At 60.3% G+C, this 13882-nt stretch overlaps 1 protein-coding gene across 1 annotated transcript in view; it reads right to left on the reverse strand.

Annotated features, from left to right (window-relative positions):
- The window catches only part of INTS3 (integrator complex subunit 3), a gene marked incomplete at both ends in the record, with an annotated part of 32405 nt that extends 22991 nt beyond the window's left edge, over positions 1-9414 (reverse strand). Inside the window, 6 exons of the mRNA XM_079547648.1 lie at positions 306-372; positions 1465-1549; positions 1724-1837; positions 4975-5058; positions 6883-6966; positions 9313-9414. Of these exons, the coding sequence (XP_079403774.1) occupies positions 306-372; positions 1465-1549; positions 1724-1837; positions 4975-5058; positions 6883-6966; positions 9313-9414 (536 nt within the window). The remainder of the gene's footprint in view (positions 1-305; positions 373-1464; positions 1550-1723; positions 1838-4974; positions 5059-6882; positions 6967-9312) is intronic.
- Between the last annotated feature and the right edge of the window lie 4468 nt (positions 9415-13882).

Raw genomic sequence — 13882 nt, forward strand, 5'->3', positions numbered from 1 at the left:
GGGATCAGCTCTGAGCCACGCGCGCACCGTCAGCGCAGGGCAGCTTCAGCCCTCGTGCAACGCAGCCCCTGAGGTTGGCTGGTTAATGGAAAGAGGAGAATCCCGCAGCAAGAGGGCTTGGAGAGCTAGAAATGCACAGCACAGCTTGCAGACACAGCTGGGGACATGGGGGCACAAAGGGCTTCTGCATAGGAAACCCTGTTGGCAGGCTGCTGTTTGCACCATCACTGCAGACGTTGGCCCGGTGCTGCCATCCTGCACTCAGCACAGCAGGAAAGCTCCCGCCTGCCCCGTCCCAGCTTTACCTCTGCTCCGTCAGGATCTCCAGGACGTTCTCTGCCAGCCAGATGTTCTTTGCTGTCACATCCCCCCCTGCGAAAGGAAAAGGATGACAGGAGAGCGAAGCCCTTTAGGTCAAAGCGCCCTGCAGTCAGAGCTAAGTGAGGAATCTGCCTGGCCCTGCACGCCCAGAGGTGGAAGCACAGCACAGCAGCTGCCGGGAGGGGATCAAAGGGGTCTTTGCTACAACTGCACTTCTGCAAAACCGAGTGAGGAACGGGTTTCTCTTTTCTGGAAGGCAAAGAAGCCAAAAAGGGATGAAATTCGATGAGATTCCCAGCTGCTGAGCTTACAAAGGGAACCCAGCAGCTGCAGGGAACATCTGACGTCCCCAGCAAAGGCCACGAATGGGGCAATGCCCGGAGCTGCGGCGACACGAGGGAGCGCAGGAACTCCAGCTGCACAGCACAGCCAAAACAATGGGATCACAACAAATTAAAGCATCATAAAGCAGGGGATGGTGGCACCCTTCCAGGTCACAAGGGGCCCCGCACGGGGGAGGTGTGAGCGAGGAAACAAGGGATGCCTTCAGCAGCACTTTGATGGAACGCTCCGTTTGCGCTGCCACAACGAAGCCGGCGCAGCTTGGCTCGCGCTCAGGGCCTCCCCTCCCTCCCTTTCTTCCCCCCCCCAAAGAGCAGACAAGGCCATTTCCAGCCCCGCAATTGAAAGCACAGCGTCAGGGTTTTACGGTGGGACACAAATTCCTGCAGCCTGGACGTCAGCAGCGAGGCTGAACGGGGAACACGGAAGAGGCGCCGTTCCTGCAAAGCCGGAAAGGCGTGCGTGCGCACAGCGCTTACAGCGGGACCCCACGGGCGACCCCAGCTCCCTGCAGGGGCCGTCACCTCTCCTGCACCCTCTCTGAGCGCTGATTTTGCTCGTGCCACCCCACGTGGCTCACAGCAGGCGCTGAGGACGATGGTGGTGCCCTCGAGGTGAAAGCTGGCAGCCACGGGGACCAAAGCGCTTCCTGGCAGCTCGCAGCTCTTGCCAGAAAGCTCCTGGCTCTCTGCTCATGGAGGATGTCGGGAGCAAACGACTCTCAGGGCTCCATCTCTGTCCTTGGCTGCTCTGAGCAGGGCACGGACACATAACCCCATAATTCGGGGCGGCTGAGCTCACCTGCAATCTGCTTCATGAAGGTCATGCAGACGCCGTCGGCGCCGAGCACGCCGCTCTTCACCAGCTCCCTCAGCAGCCACAGCAGCTGGGCAGAAGCAGAAAGGAAGGTGGGTCGGGTGGGCCCTTCCACGGCAGCGCTGTGGATGCAATGCCATCCTCCCCCCCTCCCCTTTTAGTCCCTTCCAGGTGGGCCCACGACCCCCCTCCCCGGCTCCAATGCTCCCTCCTCACCCTCTGCCAGGTTGGCAGCCCCCCTCACCTGGGTGCGACAGGTATCCTGCAGCTTCAGGTACTTCTCCATGAGGATCTGGTTGATCTTGTTGAGGACGATGTTCATTCCATCTCTGCTCACCAAGGCCAGGTCCCGGTAGCACTGCAGCAGGGGAAAGGCCCCGTAATGAAAAACATGCAATGGTGGTTTTTTTTTTTTATCTAAACCTGATTAGATAACAGCAAATAAAACATCTCGGGGAAGGGACACCGAGGCAGGAGGGTTCCAGGGGATGACCTGAATCCACATCCTGGGGCCGAGCCAGCAGAGCTGGCAGGGTTTCTGCGGTCAGCCCAGGAGCCAGAAGCTGCCCATCGCAGAGCAGACACCACCGGGCGCCTCACATCCATCTCCCCCATCCCAGCTGCAGCTCTGGAGGGACTGAGAGCAGAGAGGAAAGGCCAGGAAAGATCCATTAACAAACAGTTCATCCACCACGAGCAGCAGCCAGGCCAGAGAGAGCAAAGGTGCCGGCTCTCCCTTCCTCCTCCTCCTCCTCCGCTCAGGACAGCGGGGGGTGGAGGATGATTAGGAAGTAATTTGCTAAGTAGCTCTGCACGAATGTTAATTTGTGCTGGTAAATGTCATGATATTCCAGAGAGCAGAGGTCTGGTCTCTGCATCCTCCTTTGGAGGATTTAATGAGGCCTCAGAAGATCCCTTTGATGAGGTTTCCTGCACTCCGGTTTTCTCCCTCCCTGTTTTCGTGCAGCGCCGTTTAAACAGATTTCAAACAAACCAACCAAACCAAATTGGATCCCCTGCTGCAGCCCCCGGCACGAGGGGGGTTGTGATAATCCACAGCCAGGTCTGCAGGAAACCTCCAGGGCTCAGCACTGAGGGATGGGGGGGGAGAAACCCAAATTCTTCGCTTGTTGCCAAAGCTGTGAGCAACCCATCGCCTTCTCCCCATCCTGGGCTGCTGCTTAATGGGATGCTTAATGAACAGGAAGGAATAAGTGACGAAGGTGAGATTTAAACGAGAGAGGTGGGAAATAAATAAAACAGCCCCAGAGCAGGGAAAGGATCCCAAGCCAGGGCAGGAGGAGACGACAGAGCCGGGCTGCAGCGCAGCTCCGCGCCGAGCGTTAATGAAAGGGAGAAGTGCCAGGCAGAGGAGGCAGCCCTGCCACATCAGCTGCTGTCACTTGGGTGTTTGAAGGCGGCCAAGTGTCCCTGCTCACAGCTGGATGCGTGCAGCACGGCTCATCTCTCCCTGCTGCAGTGGCAAGGCGCTGATACGGGACGGGAGAGCTGCAGCTCGGCCCCACGGCGCTCTGCTGGGGCAGCTCCGGCCCCATTCATACAGCAGGGGGTTTAAGAGCCACGATGGGGCAGAAGGAGAGAGCTGCCCCACCAGCAAGCACAGAAGCGCCCCCCGTGTTCAACCACCTCAAATATCCTCTTTTCTTGTGCTATTCCTGCTGGTGAGGTGATGCTTGGTCCACAGCAGCGCTGCTTCCACACCACCTGCGTGGCTCTGATGCTCCTGCAGGCACACAGGGCTGTGCTGAGCCCCTGCTCTGCCCACCCAGCACTGATCCCAGCGCTCTCTCGCACCCCCTGCAAGATGCTCTATCAGCCAGGTGAGTCTCAACCCCCCCCCCTTTGCGAGCAGGGGAGCGAAGCAAGGAGAAATTCACCCCCCAAAAATCAAGCAGAAAAACACTGTTGGCCCCCAGCCATGCCGTCTGGACACCAAGCAGGCGACACCGAGAGCTGACAGCAGAGCCCAGTGGCCTGGCAGCCCCAATTATCCCCTAAGAAAAGCACTGTGCTCCCAGGATCTGACCTGACAAGGGCAGCGGGAGCAGCATCGCCATGGCAGCAGGTACGTCCCCCTGCCAGCTGGGCTGCCTGAACCCCTTGCCAAAGGAAATTACAGAGGGGAAGGCGCTGCAGAGGCTCCACTCGGCCCTTTGCAACGTGATTGCCAGGCAGATGAAATGCCACAGCTCGCCAGACCCGCTGCCAGCGCAGCAAAGCACCTGCCCTGCGAGCCCTGCGCTCCCACGCTCAGCTCCTGGGCTCTGAGAATTCCTTTCCAGCTGAGCTCCACCGCGTCCTGGAGGAGAGGAGAACATTTCCTTCCACGTGGAGGAGGGGAAGCATCTCGTGGCTCAGCAATAAGAGCTGCTCTTTGGCTCCCACGCTTCTCGGGAGGAAGGATGCGACCCAATTCAGCCCCTTGGGGTTGACGTGGCCGCTGCCGCCTCTCAGTCAGGGCAGGAGGCAGAACGGGGCTGGAGGGCAGCAGGGATTCTGCCACCAGATTTGGGAAGGTTTGAAGGAGATGGAGCAAGCCAGCAGCACCAGCACTGCCAGCAGCTGAGCCTCCATGCTCCCAGGTGAGATGCGATCCCCTTCTATGATGTGATTTTTGGGACGAGGACCTCAACGCCGCCGCAGCCAGAGCTGTAATCTGGCTCTGCTGCTTCAGTGAGCAGAGCTCTGCCCTCGCAGCACTGATCAAATCCAAAGAGAACAGGGCATGAATCAACACCCCGAGTCCAGCGCAGCCCCAGGGCCGTGCATCCCTAACAACACAACGCAGCGAACGCCTTCCATCCCTTCCATCCTGCACCACACCTGATCACTGCAAAGCACCCAACCCAGGACCCCTGGGTGCCCCCCACCACACGCAGCCCCTCCAGCAGGGCTCTGGGATCCCCTCAGCTGCACAGAGCTTTCCTTCCTGCTCCACAGCATGGCTTCCAGCTGAGCTGCTCACAACACCCAGCGTTCGTCTGCGCGGCGACGGCTCGCAGCGGTTTTTAAAAGCCACACTTTGCAGCAGCATTAAAAATAAGGGTTGCTTCGAAATTAAATCTGCTCTGCAAGATTAATAGAAGCCAACAGCTAAGATGCAATTTTCTCCAGGAATTGAATGCCTCTCCTCCAGAGCCCCATTATTTCTGGAGACATCTACAGCCAACCTATAACACACAGATCCCCGCCGGGCCCCCAAGGGGAAGGCAGAGGCTGGGAAGGGCTCTCCAGCTTCTTGAAGCCTCTTTGCTCTCCTCCCACAACGAAAATGAATCAACCCCAGGGCTGTGAAAGGACCCAACCACCCCAATTGCCTGCGCCATGGGGATGGAACCGAACCACGACGGCCCAAAGTTGGTCGTGCTGCTCTTGTAAAGGCGGCTCGGTGCGCTGGGCTGCGCCTGCTGCTGCTGTTTGGAAGGCAGAATCCCTCAAGCATCAACACTGCGCACACCGATGGCACAGCTTTACCTTCTGTGCCTGAGTGGGTTCGGTCAGGACCAGAGTGAAAAGGCCCAGGCAGATCTCCTCGTGTTGAGAGGCTCCTTTGCATATCTGGAAGAGAAGAGAGCCGTCAGCGAGCAAGGGGTGCAAAGGGACGGGCAGGAAGGCAGATGGACGGGGAAGCTTTTCTTGGGGCAAGGAAAGGGAATCAAACAGCAAACACAGCATCACAGAATCGAAGGGGTTGGAAGGGAGCTGCAGAGCTCATGGAGTCCAACCCCCTGCCAAAGCAGGTTCCCTGCAGCAGGTTGCACAGGGAGGCATCCAGGCAGGTCTGGAACATCTGCAGAGCAGGAGACTCCACCACCTCCCTGTGCAGCCTGTGCCAGTGAGCAGTGGGACCCATAGAGACACATTGGGACCCATTGGGACCCATAGAGACACGTTGGGACCCATTGGGACCCATGGAGACACATTGGGACCCATAGATTCCACCACCTCCCTGTGCAGCCTGTTCCAGTGAACAGTGGGACCCATAGAGACACATTGAGACCCATTGGGACCCATAGAGACACGTTGGGACCCATAGAGAGAGACACACTGGGACCTATTGGGACCCATAGAGACACGTTGGGACCCATAGACTCCACCACCTCCCTGTGCAGCCTGCTCCAGTGAACAGTGGGACCCATAGAGACACATTGGGACCCACTGGGACCCATGGAGACACGCTGGGACCCATAGACTCCACCACCTCCCTGTGCAGCCTGTGCCAGTGAGCAGTGGGACCCATAGAGACACATTGGGACCCATTGGGACCCATAGAGACACGTTGGGACCCATAGAGACACGTTGGGACCCATTGGGACCCATAGACTCCACCACCTCCCTGTGCAGCCTGTTCCAGTGAACAGTGGGACCCATGGAGACACGTTGGGACCCATTGGGACCCATAGAGACACGTTGGGACCCATAGAGAGAGACACATTGGGACCCATTGGGACCCATAGAGACACGTTGGGACCCATAGACTCCACCACCTCCCTGTGCAGCCTGTTCCAGTGAACAGTGGGACCCATGGAGACACGTTGGGACCCATTGGGACCCATGGAGACACGTTGGGACCCATGGACTCCACCACCTCCCTGCGCAGCCTGTGCCAGCGCTCCGTCACCCTCAAAGGTGACCCCCCTGAGCTCTGCACACCTCGGTGACGGCAGCACTGCTGCAAACCTCGCAGCGCGGGCAGATTTGGGGCTGTTTCGGGATGCTTTGCAAACAGAACAGCGCTGAGCGCTGCAGCTCTGAGCCTCCTCTTGGAGGAGCCTTCCACAACTCTGTGCGCCCAGCCTGCCTCGCCAACCCTCTTCCCATTAAGGAAAGGCAATTTCGGGCCACTCATTCCAAGAGCCCAAGGTGTTCTGAGGAGAAAAAAACACATCTAACATATCTGAGAGCTGCTGGGATGTCACACAACGGCTCTCCTTATACGGTAACATCTGCAGCGCGCCGGCGAGTATTTTAAGACCGCGCTGAGATAGAAATAAATGCTCCATCCTTCAGCTGAAGGACTGAACCTGCCCTTTCCAGCGGTCTGCGCTCGGCCTGTTTGGAGGCCAAGAAAAAGCCGAGCGGTGCAGGAGTACAAAAATACATCAGAAATGCAAACAGCGGCAGCACGTGAGCAGCAGCAGCCGCGCAGGCGCTCGCACGCTGCTGGACGCTCAGCTCTCAGCCAGGAATTGGCTCCCAAATCCCATCCTAGAGGATCAAAACCAGCCACGTTTTGCCTATCAGCTCCCAGATGGGTTGAAGAACGGGGAGAACGCAGCAGGGCTCCATTCCCTCTTAACGCCCCTCCGCTCTCCATGCTGCCACAGCCTGAACTGTTCCTTCCAGGCTGAATTTCACCCCTCTGGGGGAGATGAAACTTACGTGTGCATTCAGGGCATCGTTGGCCTCTCGCTCCGACAGCCCGTTGGTCAGCGAAGTCACGATGCCCACGCACCTCTCCAGCCTCTGAAACACAGCAAAGCACCGTCAGCAGCGTACGGGAGGAGCGCAGGGCGCTGCTCGGAACCAGCAGCACCGTCAGCTCGCAGGCAGCAGGGATGAGGGGCTTCACAAACACTCCTCCACGCGCAGGTCTGGCTCGGAAACCACTCTGCTGACAGAGTTCCAAGAGCCAAAATGGAAAGGCGTCGTTTCTCAGCGACACCAAAATCAATGCCATTTGGACGGGGAGGGGCAGGGGGGGCAAAGAGGCAGCGTGCAGAGCTGGGATGGAGCTGGGATCCCCAACTGCAGGAGCCACGCAGCTGCCCCACAGCTGCCCCACGGCCCTGCGAGGCCCCTCCAGCCCCATTCAGCACCCAGGGAGCTCTGCTGCTCCACCTCTGAGCGACTCCTGGCCCAGAGCAGCAGGAACAGCTGATGTTTGCACATGAGCATCCCTGCGAGGCGATGGAAGGCCTCTCCAACACACGGCACCCACGTGACAGCGCTGGGGAAGCAAACAGTGAGAGCTCCCACTCGACGTGAGAGCCATCAGAGCAGCTCTTGTCTTTCTTTTCTTTTTGCAGATCAGCTCTTCTGCAGCAACAACTGCTGGCTTTGGCTGTTCGGGCAGTGAAGACACGACCTTTGCAGGGCCCAGAGGTGCTGATGTGCGACGCCTCCTTTTGCACAGAGGTTCCCCCCTGCTGCCCCCATCTCTGAGGCAGGGAAAGCCTGAGCAGAACAGACAGCCCTGCAGTCCCTGATCTGCTCATCGCTGCCCTGCAAACGCAACGCTCAGGTTGTGGAGCTGCTTGGGGACTCCTGTGCACATCCAAGGGGCTGCGGGGAAGAGTTGGTCGAGAAAAGGCTCAGCAGTTCTTGGAGGTGATGTGAAGAAAGATACACCGGTCAGCAGCGCAGAGATAACGCCTCTGTCACACAGGCTTGGTTGGAGGCCCAGCTACGGCATTACGAAAGAGCAACAGGGCAGCCACGAAAATCCCCGCTGCAGAGCCGACGAATTATTTGAAAGGGAGAAGAGCAGAACAAAATCCAACGGCTGAGAGACAAAGCCAGGAAAACCCCAGCACGAAGGAAGACAACTTGGCAGGGAATGCAGCCGGGAGCCACCAGAAGATCTTTGAAGAGGTTCAGCATCAATTCGTGCCTTTGATCCCAGGGCCGACGGGGCAGAGCTCACGGATAAGCAGATGTACCAGCTTGCTGCTGCTGGGCACGCAAAAAGAACTGAGTTTCCAACCTCTGAGCAACCGTAACAGCTCACAGTGCAGCATCAAAACCCGCAGCAGAGCAAGAGGGCCGTCTTGGTGTCAGCATAAACCCCAAATTGCTCCGAGCCACCCGTTCACCTCCATCACACCGCCGTGCCGTCAGCTGCAGCTGCTGCTGGAGGGGAAGGGAAGGCAGCAGCTTCCATTTTAACTTTGCAGGCCGAGGACTCAACGCACGAGGAGCATGCAGGGGTTTTCCTGCACGTTGAGCTCTTTGCACGAGAAACAAACTCGTGCTGGTAAATCCAACGGCGCTGCCACGCTTGGGAGTATTACTGATAGCTGAGCTTGTGTTATCAAACCAGGCTTGCTTCCAGCAGCGAAGGAAGGATGGAGGAGCAGCTGCTGGGAGGCCTCTCACGATCACCTCTCCAACCTGGGCCCTGTGTGCGTGGTGGAGCCGATGCTGGCGGTGCCCCAAATCCCAGCAGATCCATGCCAGGCAGGCAGAGCTGAGCGGGGCCGACCTGGGAACGGCTCAACCAGAGCTGGATGGGACCCAAAGCACACACAGGGACTGCTGGGTGCTCGGAAGGAACATAAATACACTCCAACTCCAGACCTCGAGACCCAGCCGTTCCAGTTACCTCCCTGTTTTTCTCCTATAGCTGAAATCCTGTGCGATATTTTTTCTGCCTCGCGAGCCATAAGTACACGTTTCCATCCCACAGTAAATAATCCTTCTCTCCCATAAGCACAGCCATCCGGGGGGGGGGGGGGGGGGGAAACAGAACCCCAGCCCGGGTTGGAGGCTTCACAGCCACTCACCCTGCGAGCCAGACGTGCTCCAGTACTGCAGAAGGGCTGAGGAGATGCAGCACTCGCAGCCCTGAGCCCAGCTCCCTTCCCCACCTCCGGGGCACTGCCGACAGCCCCCGGTGCTCCTGGGGAGCCCCAAACCCTCCCTACCTGGGGGAACCTCTCAGCTGATGCTGTGGGAAGAAAAGCCCAACGTGTGGCCTAGCTCTGGTTCAGCTCCCCGTTACCCCACCCCTGAGGGATGGGTGCAGCACCCATTCCCCCTGCCCACCTCGCAGCCCCCCGCTTTCCCCCCCCCCCCCCTTTTCACACCTACCTCCTCCAACTCATCCTTGGCATCCAGAAGGGTGGAGAGCAGCAACTTGCCTCCTCCTCCTCCTCCTCCTGCCGCTCCCCCCTTCCCCTTCTGCATCTCCATTGCTGCTGGGGGGAGCCCCTACCCGTAGCTGGGGGAGGGAGGGGGGGCTCCTCTCAGGTCAAGCCCCCCCTCTACGTCCCCACTTTAGTCCCGGCTGCCCCCCCCAGTCCTTCCCGGCTGGAGGATGGGGGGGCTCTACGGGCACCCCCCGGTACCCCCGCAGCACTCCGCGCTCCGGCAGTGGGGATGTGCGGGGGTCACCAGGCCCGTGAGTGAGGCGGGGAACACGGGGGAGAGGGGTGGGGATGGGGGGGATGGGGGGGGCTGCTCTTCGACCACGCTTGGCCCCCCCTGCCGCCGTGCTGGGCTATGGGGGCCTGTGGGGCAGAGAGCCCCGGGGGTACGGGGAGGCACCGGGGCTGACAGCTGCCCCGGAGGACGGGGCGACCGCTGCGGCCGCCGCCGAGCCGAACCGAGCCTGGAGCGGTGGCAGCGGGGGGGGATTTCGGTGCCGGGGGAGGGGAGCGGCGGCTGCGCGCCCCCCGCCCAGCGCCGCCGGCCGGAAGTCACTAGGAAAGGGACGGGAGGGCCTGGGCGGAAGAGGAAGCGCACGCCGCCGGAAGCTGCCGCCCCTCCTTCACGTTAGCCAATGGAAGCGGAGAGATAGTTTTGAGTGACGGGGCGTGGAGGGGCGGGGTCGAGCCGCGCTGGTAGACCAATGAGAAAGTGGAGGCGGAGTCTGGGCGCGGGATGACCACGCCCCCTTCGGCGGGACCGGGACACGCGGGGCTCCGGGGATGGGATGGGATGGGGGGCACCGGGACCCCCGGGACGGCGCGGACCCCAAATACCTCCCGAGCGGGCACAGCCGAGCCCCCCGACCCATCTCCGTGGTCATGAGCTGCCAGACCCCCCTGACCCCCATAGGTGTCCCCATGTGGAACGCCTTCCCCCCCCCCCACGACCCCCACCTCATATCGTCCGCCCCACTTCTCTCTTCTCCGTTCCCCTGACCCCCCCCCCCTACATCTGTGTTCCCCGCAGTGGGGTGCGGGGGGCGCCGGGATCGAGGTGTGTGTGTGTGGGGGGGGGCATCCGATGGCTCAATGGGACCCATGACATGGGGGGGGATTCGGGGGGGGGGGGGGGGGGGAGATACAGACACGCAATGACCGCTCGGCGCCTGCGCACACACAGCTTTATTACAAAAAAAATCCATCGCTCCGGTGCCGCCGCCCCGAGGGGGGGACGGGGGACGGGGGGGGAAACCGACCCGCACCGGGACACGGGGCCGCCCCGTCCCGCTCCTCCGCTCACCATCGCGGTCGGTGCCGGGCTCAGCCCCCCCCCCCCCCCCACGTTCCCCCCTCCCCGGTGCGGTGGGGTTCGTCCCCCGTATGGCCCCAGCCGGGGGGCTCCGGGTATCGGGGGGGGGCTCAGCCCCGTGTGCTGCTCCCGCGCTCCCCCAGCAGCCAGTAGGTCCGGACCTTGCCCTTACCCTATGGGGTGGGGAGGGGGACAGGGAGCTCCGTTACCCCAATGGGGTTGGGGGACTTCGAGGGCTCTGGACAGAGGGTGGGGGGGTGCCTGTGCCCCATTGGGATCGGGGTGAAAGAGGGGGGATTTAGGGGGGTACCCTACTGGGATGAGAGTGCAGTGGGTTCCCGTTGGGGTCCAGGAGCACCCATGGCCCAGTGGGATTGGGGTACTGAGAATGGCCACTGTTCTGTTGGGATAAGGGTCCAAAGGGTTCCCACTGCCCCATTGGGATCGGAGTTAGGGTCGGGGTCCAAAGGTTTCCCATTGCCCCATTGGGATCAGGACCCATGGGTTCCCATTGCCCCATTGGGATCAAGGTTAGGGTCAGGGTTCAAAGGGTTCCCATTGCCCCACTGGCATCGGGGCCCAAATGGTTCCCATTGCCCCATTGGGATCAAGGTTAGGGTCAGGGTCCACTGGGATCAGGACCCACAAGTTCCCATTGCCCCATTGGGATCGGGGTTAGGGTCAGAGTCCAAAGGGTTCCTATTGCCCCACTGGGATCACGACCCACAGGTTCCCATTGCCCCATTGGGATTGGGGTTAGGGTCGGGTCCAAAGGTTTCTCATTGCCCCATTGGGATCGGGGTTAGGGTTGGGGTCCAAAGGATTCCCATTGCCCCATTGGGATCAGGATCCATGGGTTCCCACTGCACCAATGGGATTGAGGCCCAAATGGTTCCCATTGCCCCATTGGGATCAAGGTTAGGGTCAGGGTCCAAAGGGTTCCTATTGCCCCACTGGGATCAGGACCCACAGGTTCCCATTGCCCCATTGGTATTGGGGTTAGGGTCGGGGTCCAAAGGGTTCCTATTGCTCCATTGGGATCAGGACCCACAGGTTCCCATTGCCCCATTGGGATCGGGGCCCAAATGGTTCCCACTGCCCCACTGGGATCAAGGTTAGGGTCAGGGTCCGAAGGGTTCCTATTGCCCACTGGGATCAGGACCCACGGGTTCCCATTGTCCCATTGGGATTGGGGTTAGAGTCAGGGTCCAAAGGGTTCCCATTGCCCCACTGGGATCAGGACCCACGGGTTCCCATTGCCCCATTGGCATCAAGGTTAGGGTCAGGGTCCAAAGAGTTCCTATTGCCCCACTGGGATCACGACCCACAGGTTCCCATTGCCCCATTGGTATTGGGGTTAGGGTCAGAGTCCAAAGGGTTCCTACTGCCCCACCAGGATCAGGACCCACGGGTTCCCATTGCCCCATTGGGATCGGGGTTAGGGTCAGTGGTCCAAAGGATTCCCATTGCCCCATTGGGATCAGGATCTATGGGTTCCCACTGCACCAATGGGATTGAGGCCCAAATGGTTCCCATTGCCCCATTGGCATCAAGGTTAGGGTCAGGGTCCAAAGGGTTCCTATTGCCCCATTGGGATCAGGACCCACGGGTTCCCATTGCCCCATTGGCATCAAGGTTAGGGTCGGGGTCCAAAGGGTTCCTATTGCTCCATTGGGATCAGGACCCACAGGTTCCCATTGCCCCATTGGGATCGGGGCCCAAATGGTTCCCACTGCCCCACTGGGATCAAGGTTAGGGTCAGGGTCCGAAGGGTTCCTATTGCCCACTGGGATCAGGACCCACGGGTTCCCATTGTCCCATTGGGATTGGGGTTAGGGTCAGGGTCCAAAGGGTTCCCATTGCCCCACTGGGATCAGGACCCACGGGTTCCCATTGCCCCATTGGCATCAAGGTTAGGGTCAGGGTCCAAAGAGTTCCTATTGCCCCACTGGGATCACGACCCACAGGTTCCCATTGCCCCATTGGTATTGGGGTTAGGGTCGGGGTCCAAAGGGTTCCTACTGCCCCACTGGGATCAGGACCCACAGGTTCCCATTGCCCCACTGGGATCAGGACCCACGGGTTCCCATTGCCCCATTGGGATCGGGGTTAGGGTCAGTGGTCCAAAGGATTCCCATTGCCCCATTGGGATCAGGATCCATGGGTTCCCACTGCACCAATGGGATTGAGGCCCAAATGGTTCCCATTGCCCCATTGGGATCAAGGTTAGGGTCAGGGTCCAAAGGGTTCCTATTGCCCCACTGGGATCAGGACCCACGGGTTCCCATTGCCCCATTGGATGGAAGCATAGGGGGTGCCTGTGGCCCCACGGCGTTTGGGGTACAGAGGGAACCCATCGCCCGTTGGATGGGACCCACGCTGGGGGTCGCTGGGACCCCGCTGGGTGGCTCGGGGCTGCGGCTGCTCACCTTCATCTCCACATCACCCCGCAGCTCCAATTCGAAGCAGCCGAACTCTTCCAGCACCGCTTTGGTCACCGCCGAGATGTGGATCTTCAAGGCTGGATGGGGACCGGCCCCATCAGCACCCATGGGTGCCCCCCCGACCCCCATCTGACCCCCACACCCTCACCTTCGCCGTTGGACTCCATGCGTGAGGCCGTGTTCACAGTGTCCCCAAAGAGGCAGTACCGGGGCATCTTCAGGCCCACCACACCGGCACACACGGGCCCTGCGTGGCCTCCTGTGAGCCCCCAGCCCCCCTTTCCCCCCCACTCACCCACGTTGCCCAAATCTCTACCCTTATCCCCTCTGACCCCGCATGGATGCCGTGTTCCCATCCTCTCTGACCAATGTGGGTGGCCATTTCCCCAGCCCGACCCGTTGACCCGTTTGGATGCCGGGTCTCCATCCCAACCCCAGTCACCCACATGGGTGCCATGTCCCCATCCCCACCCAAACATCCCCTACAGATGCCACATCCCCACCCCAGTGTCCCCATCCCAATCCCAACGGTCCCGTCCCAACGTCCCCATCCCCACACCAGCATCCCCTACCGATGCCACATCCCCATCCCAACATCCCCATCCCAATATTCCCATCCCCATCCAAACAACCCCCATGGATGCCACATCCCCATCCCCACCCCAACATCCCCTACAGATGCCACATCCCCATCCCAACATCCCCATCCCCTCCCCAACATCCTCTACAGATGCCACATCCCCATCCCAACATCCCCA

The sequence above is a fragment of the Tetrao urogallus genome (assembly GCF_951394365.1).
Source record: "Tetrao urogallus genome assembly, chromosome: 28".
NCBI lineage: Eukaryota > Metazoa > Chordata > Aves > Galliformes > Phasianidae > Tetrao > Tetrao urogallus.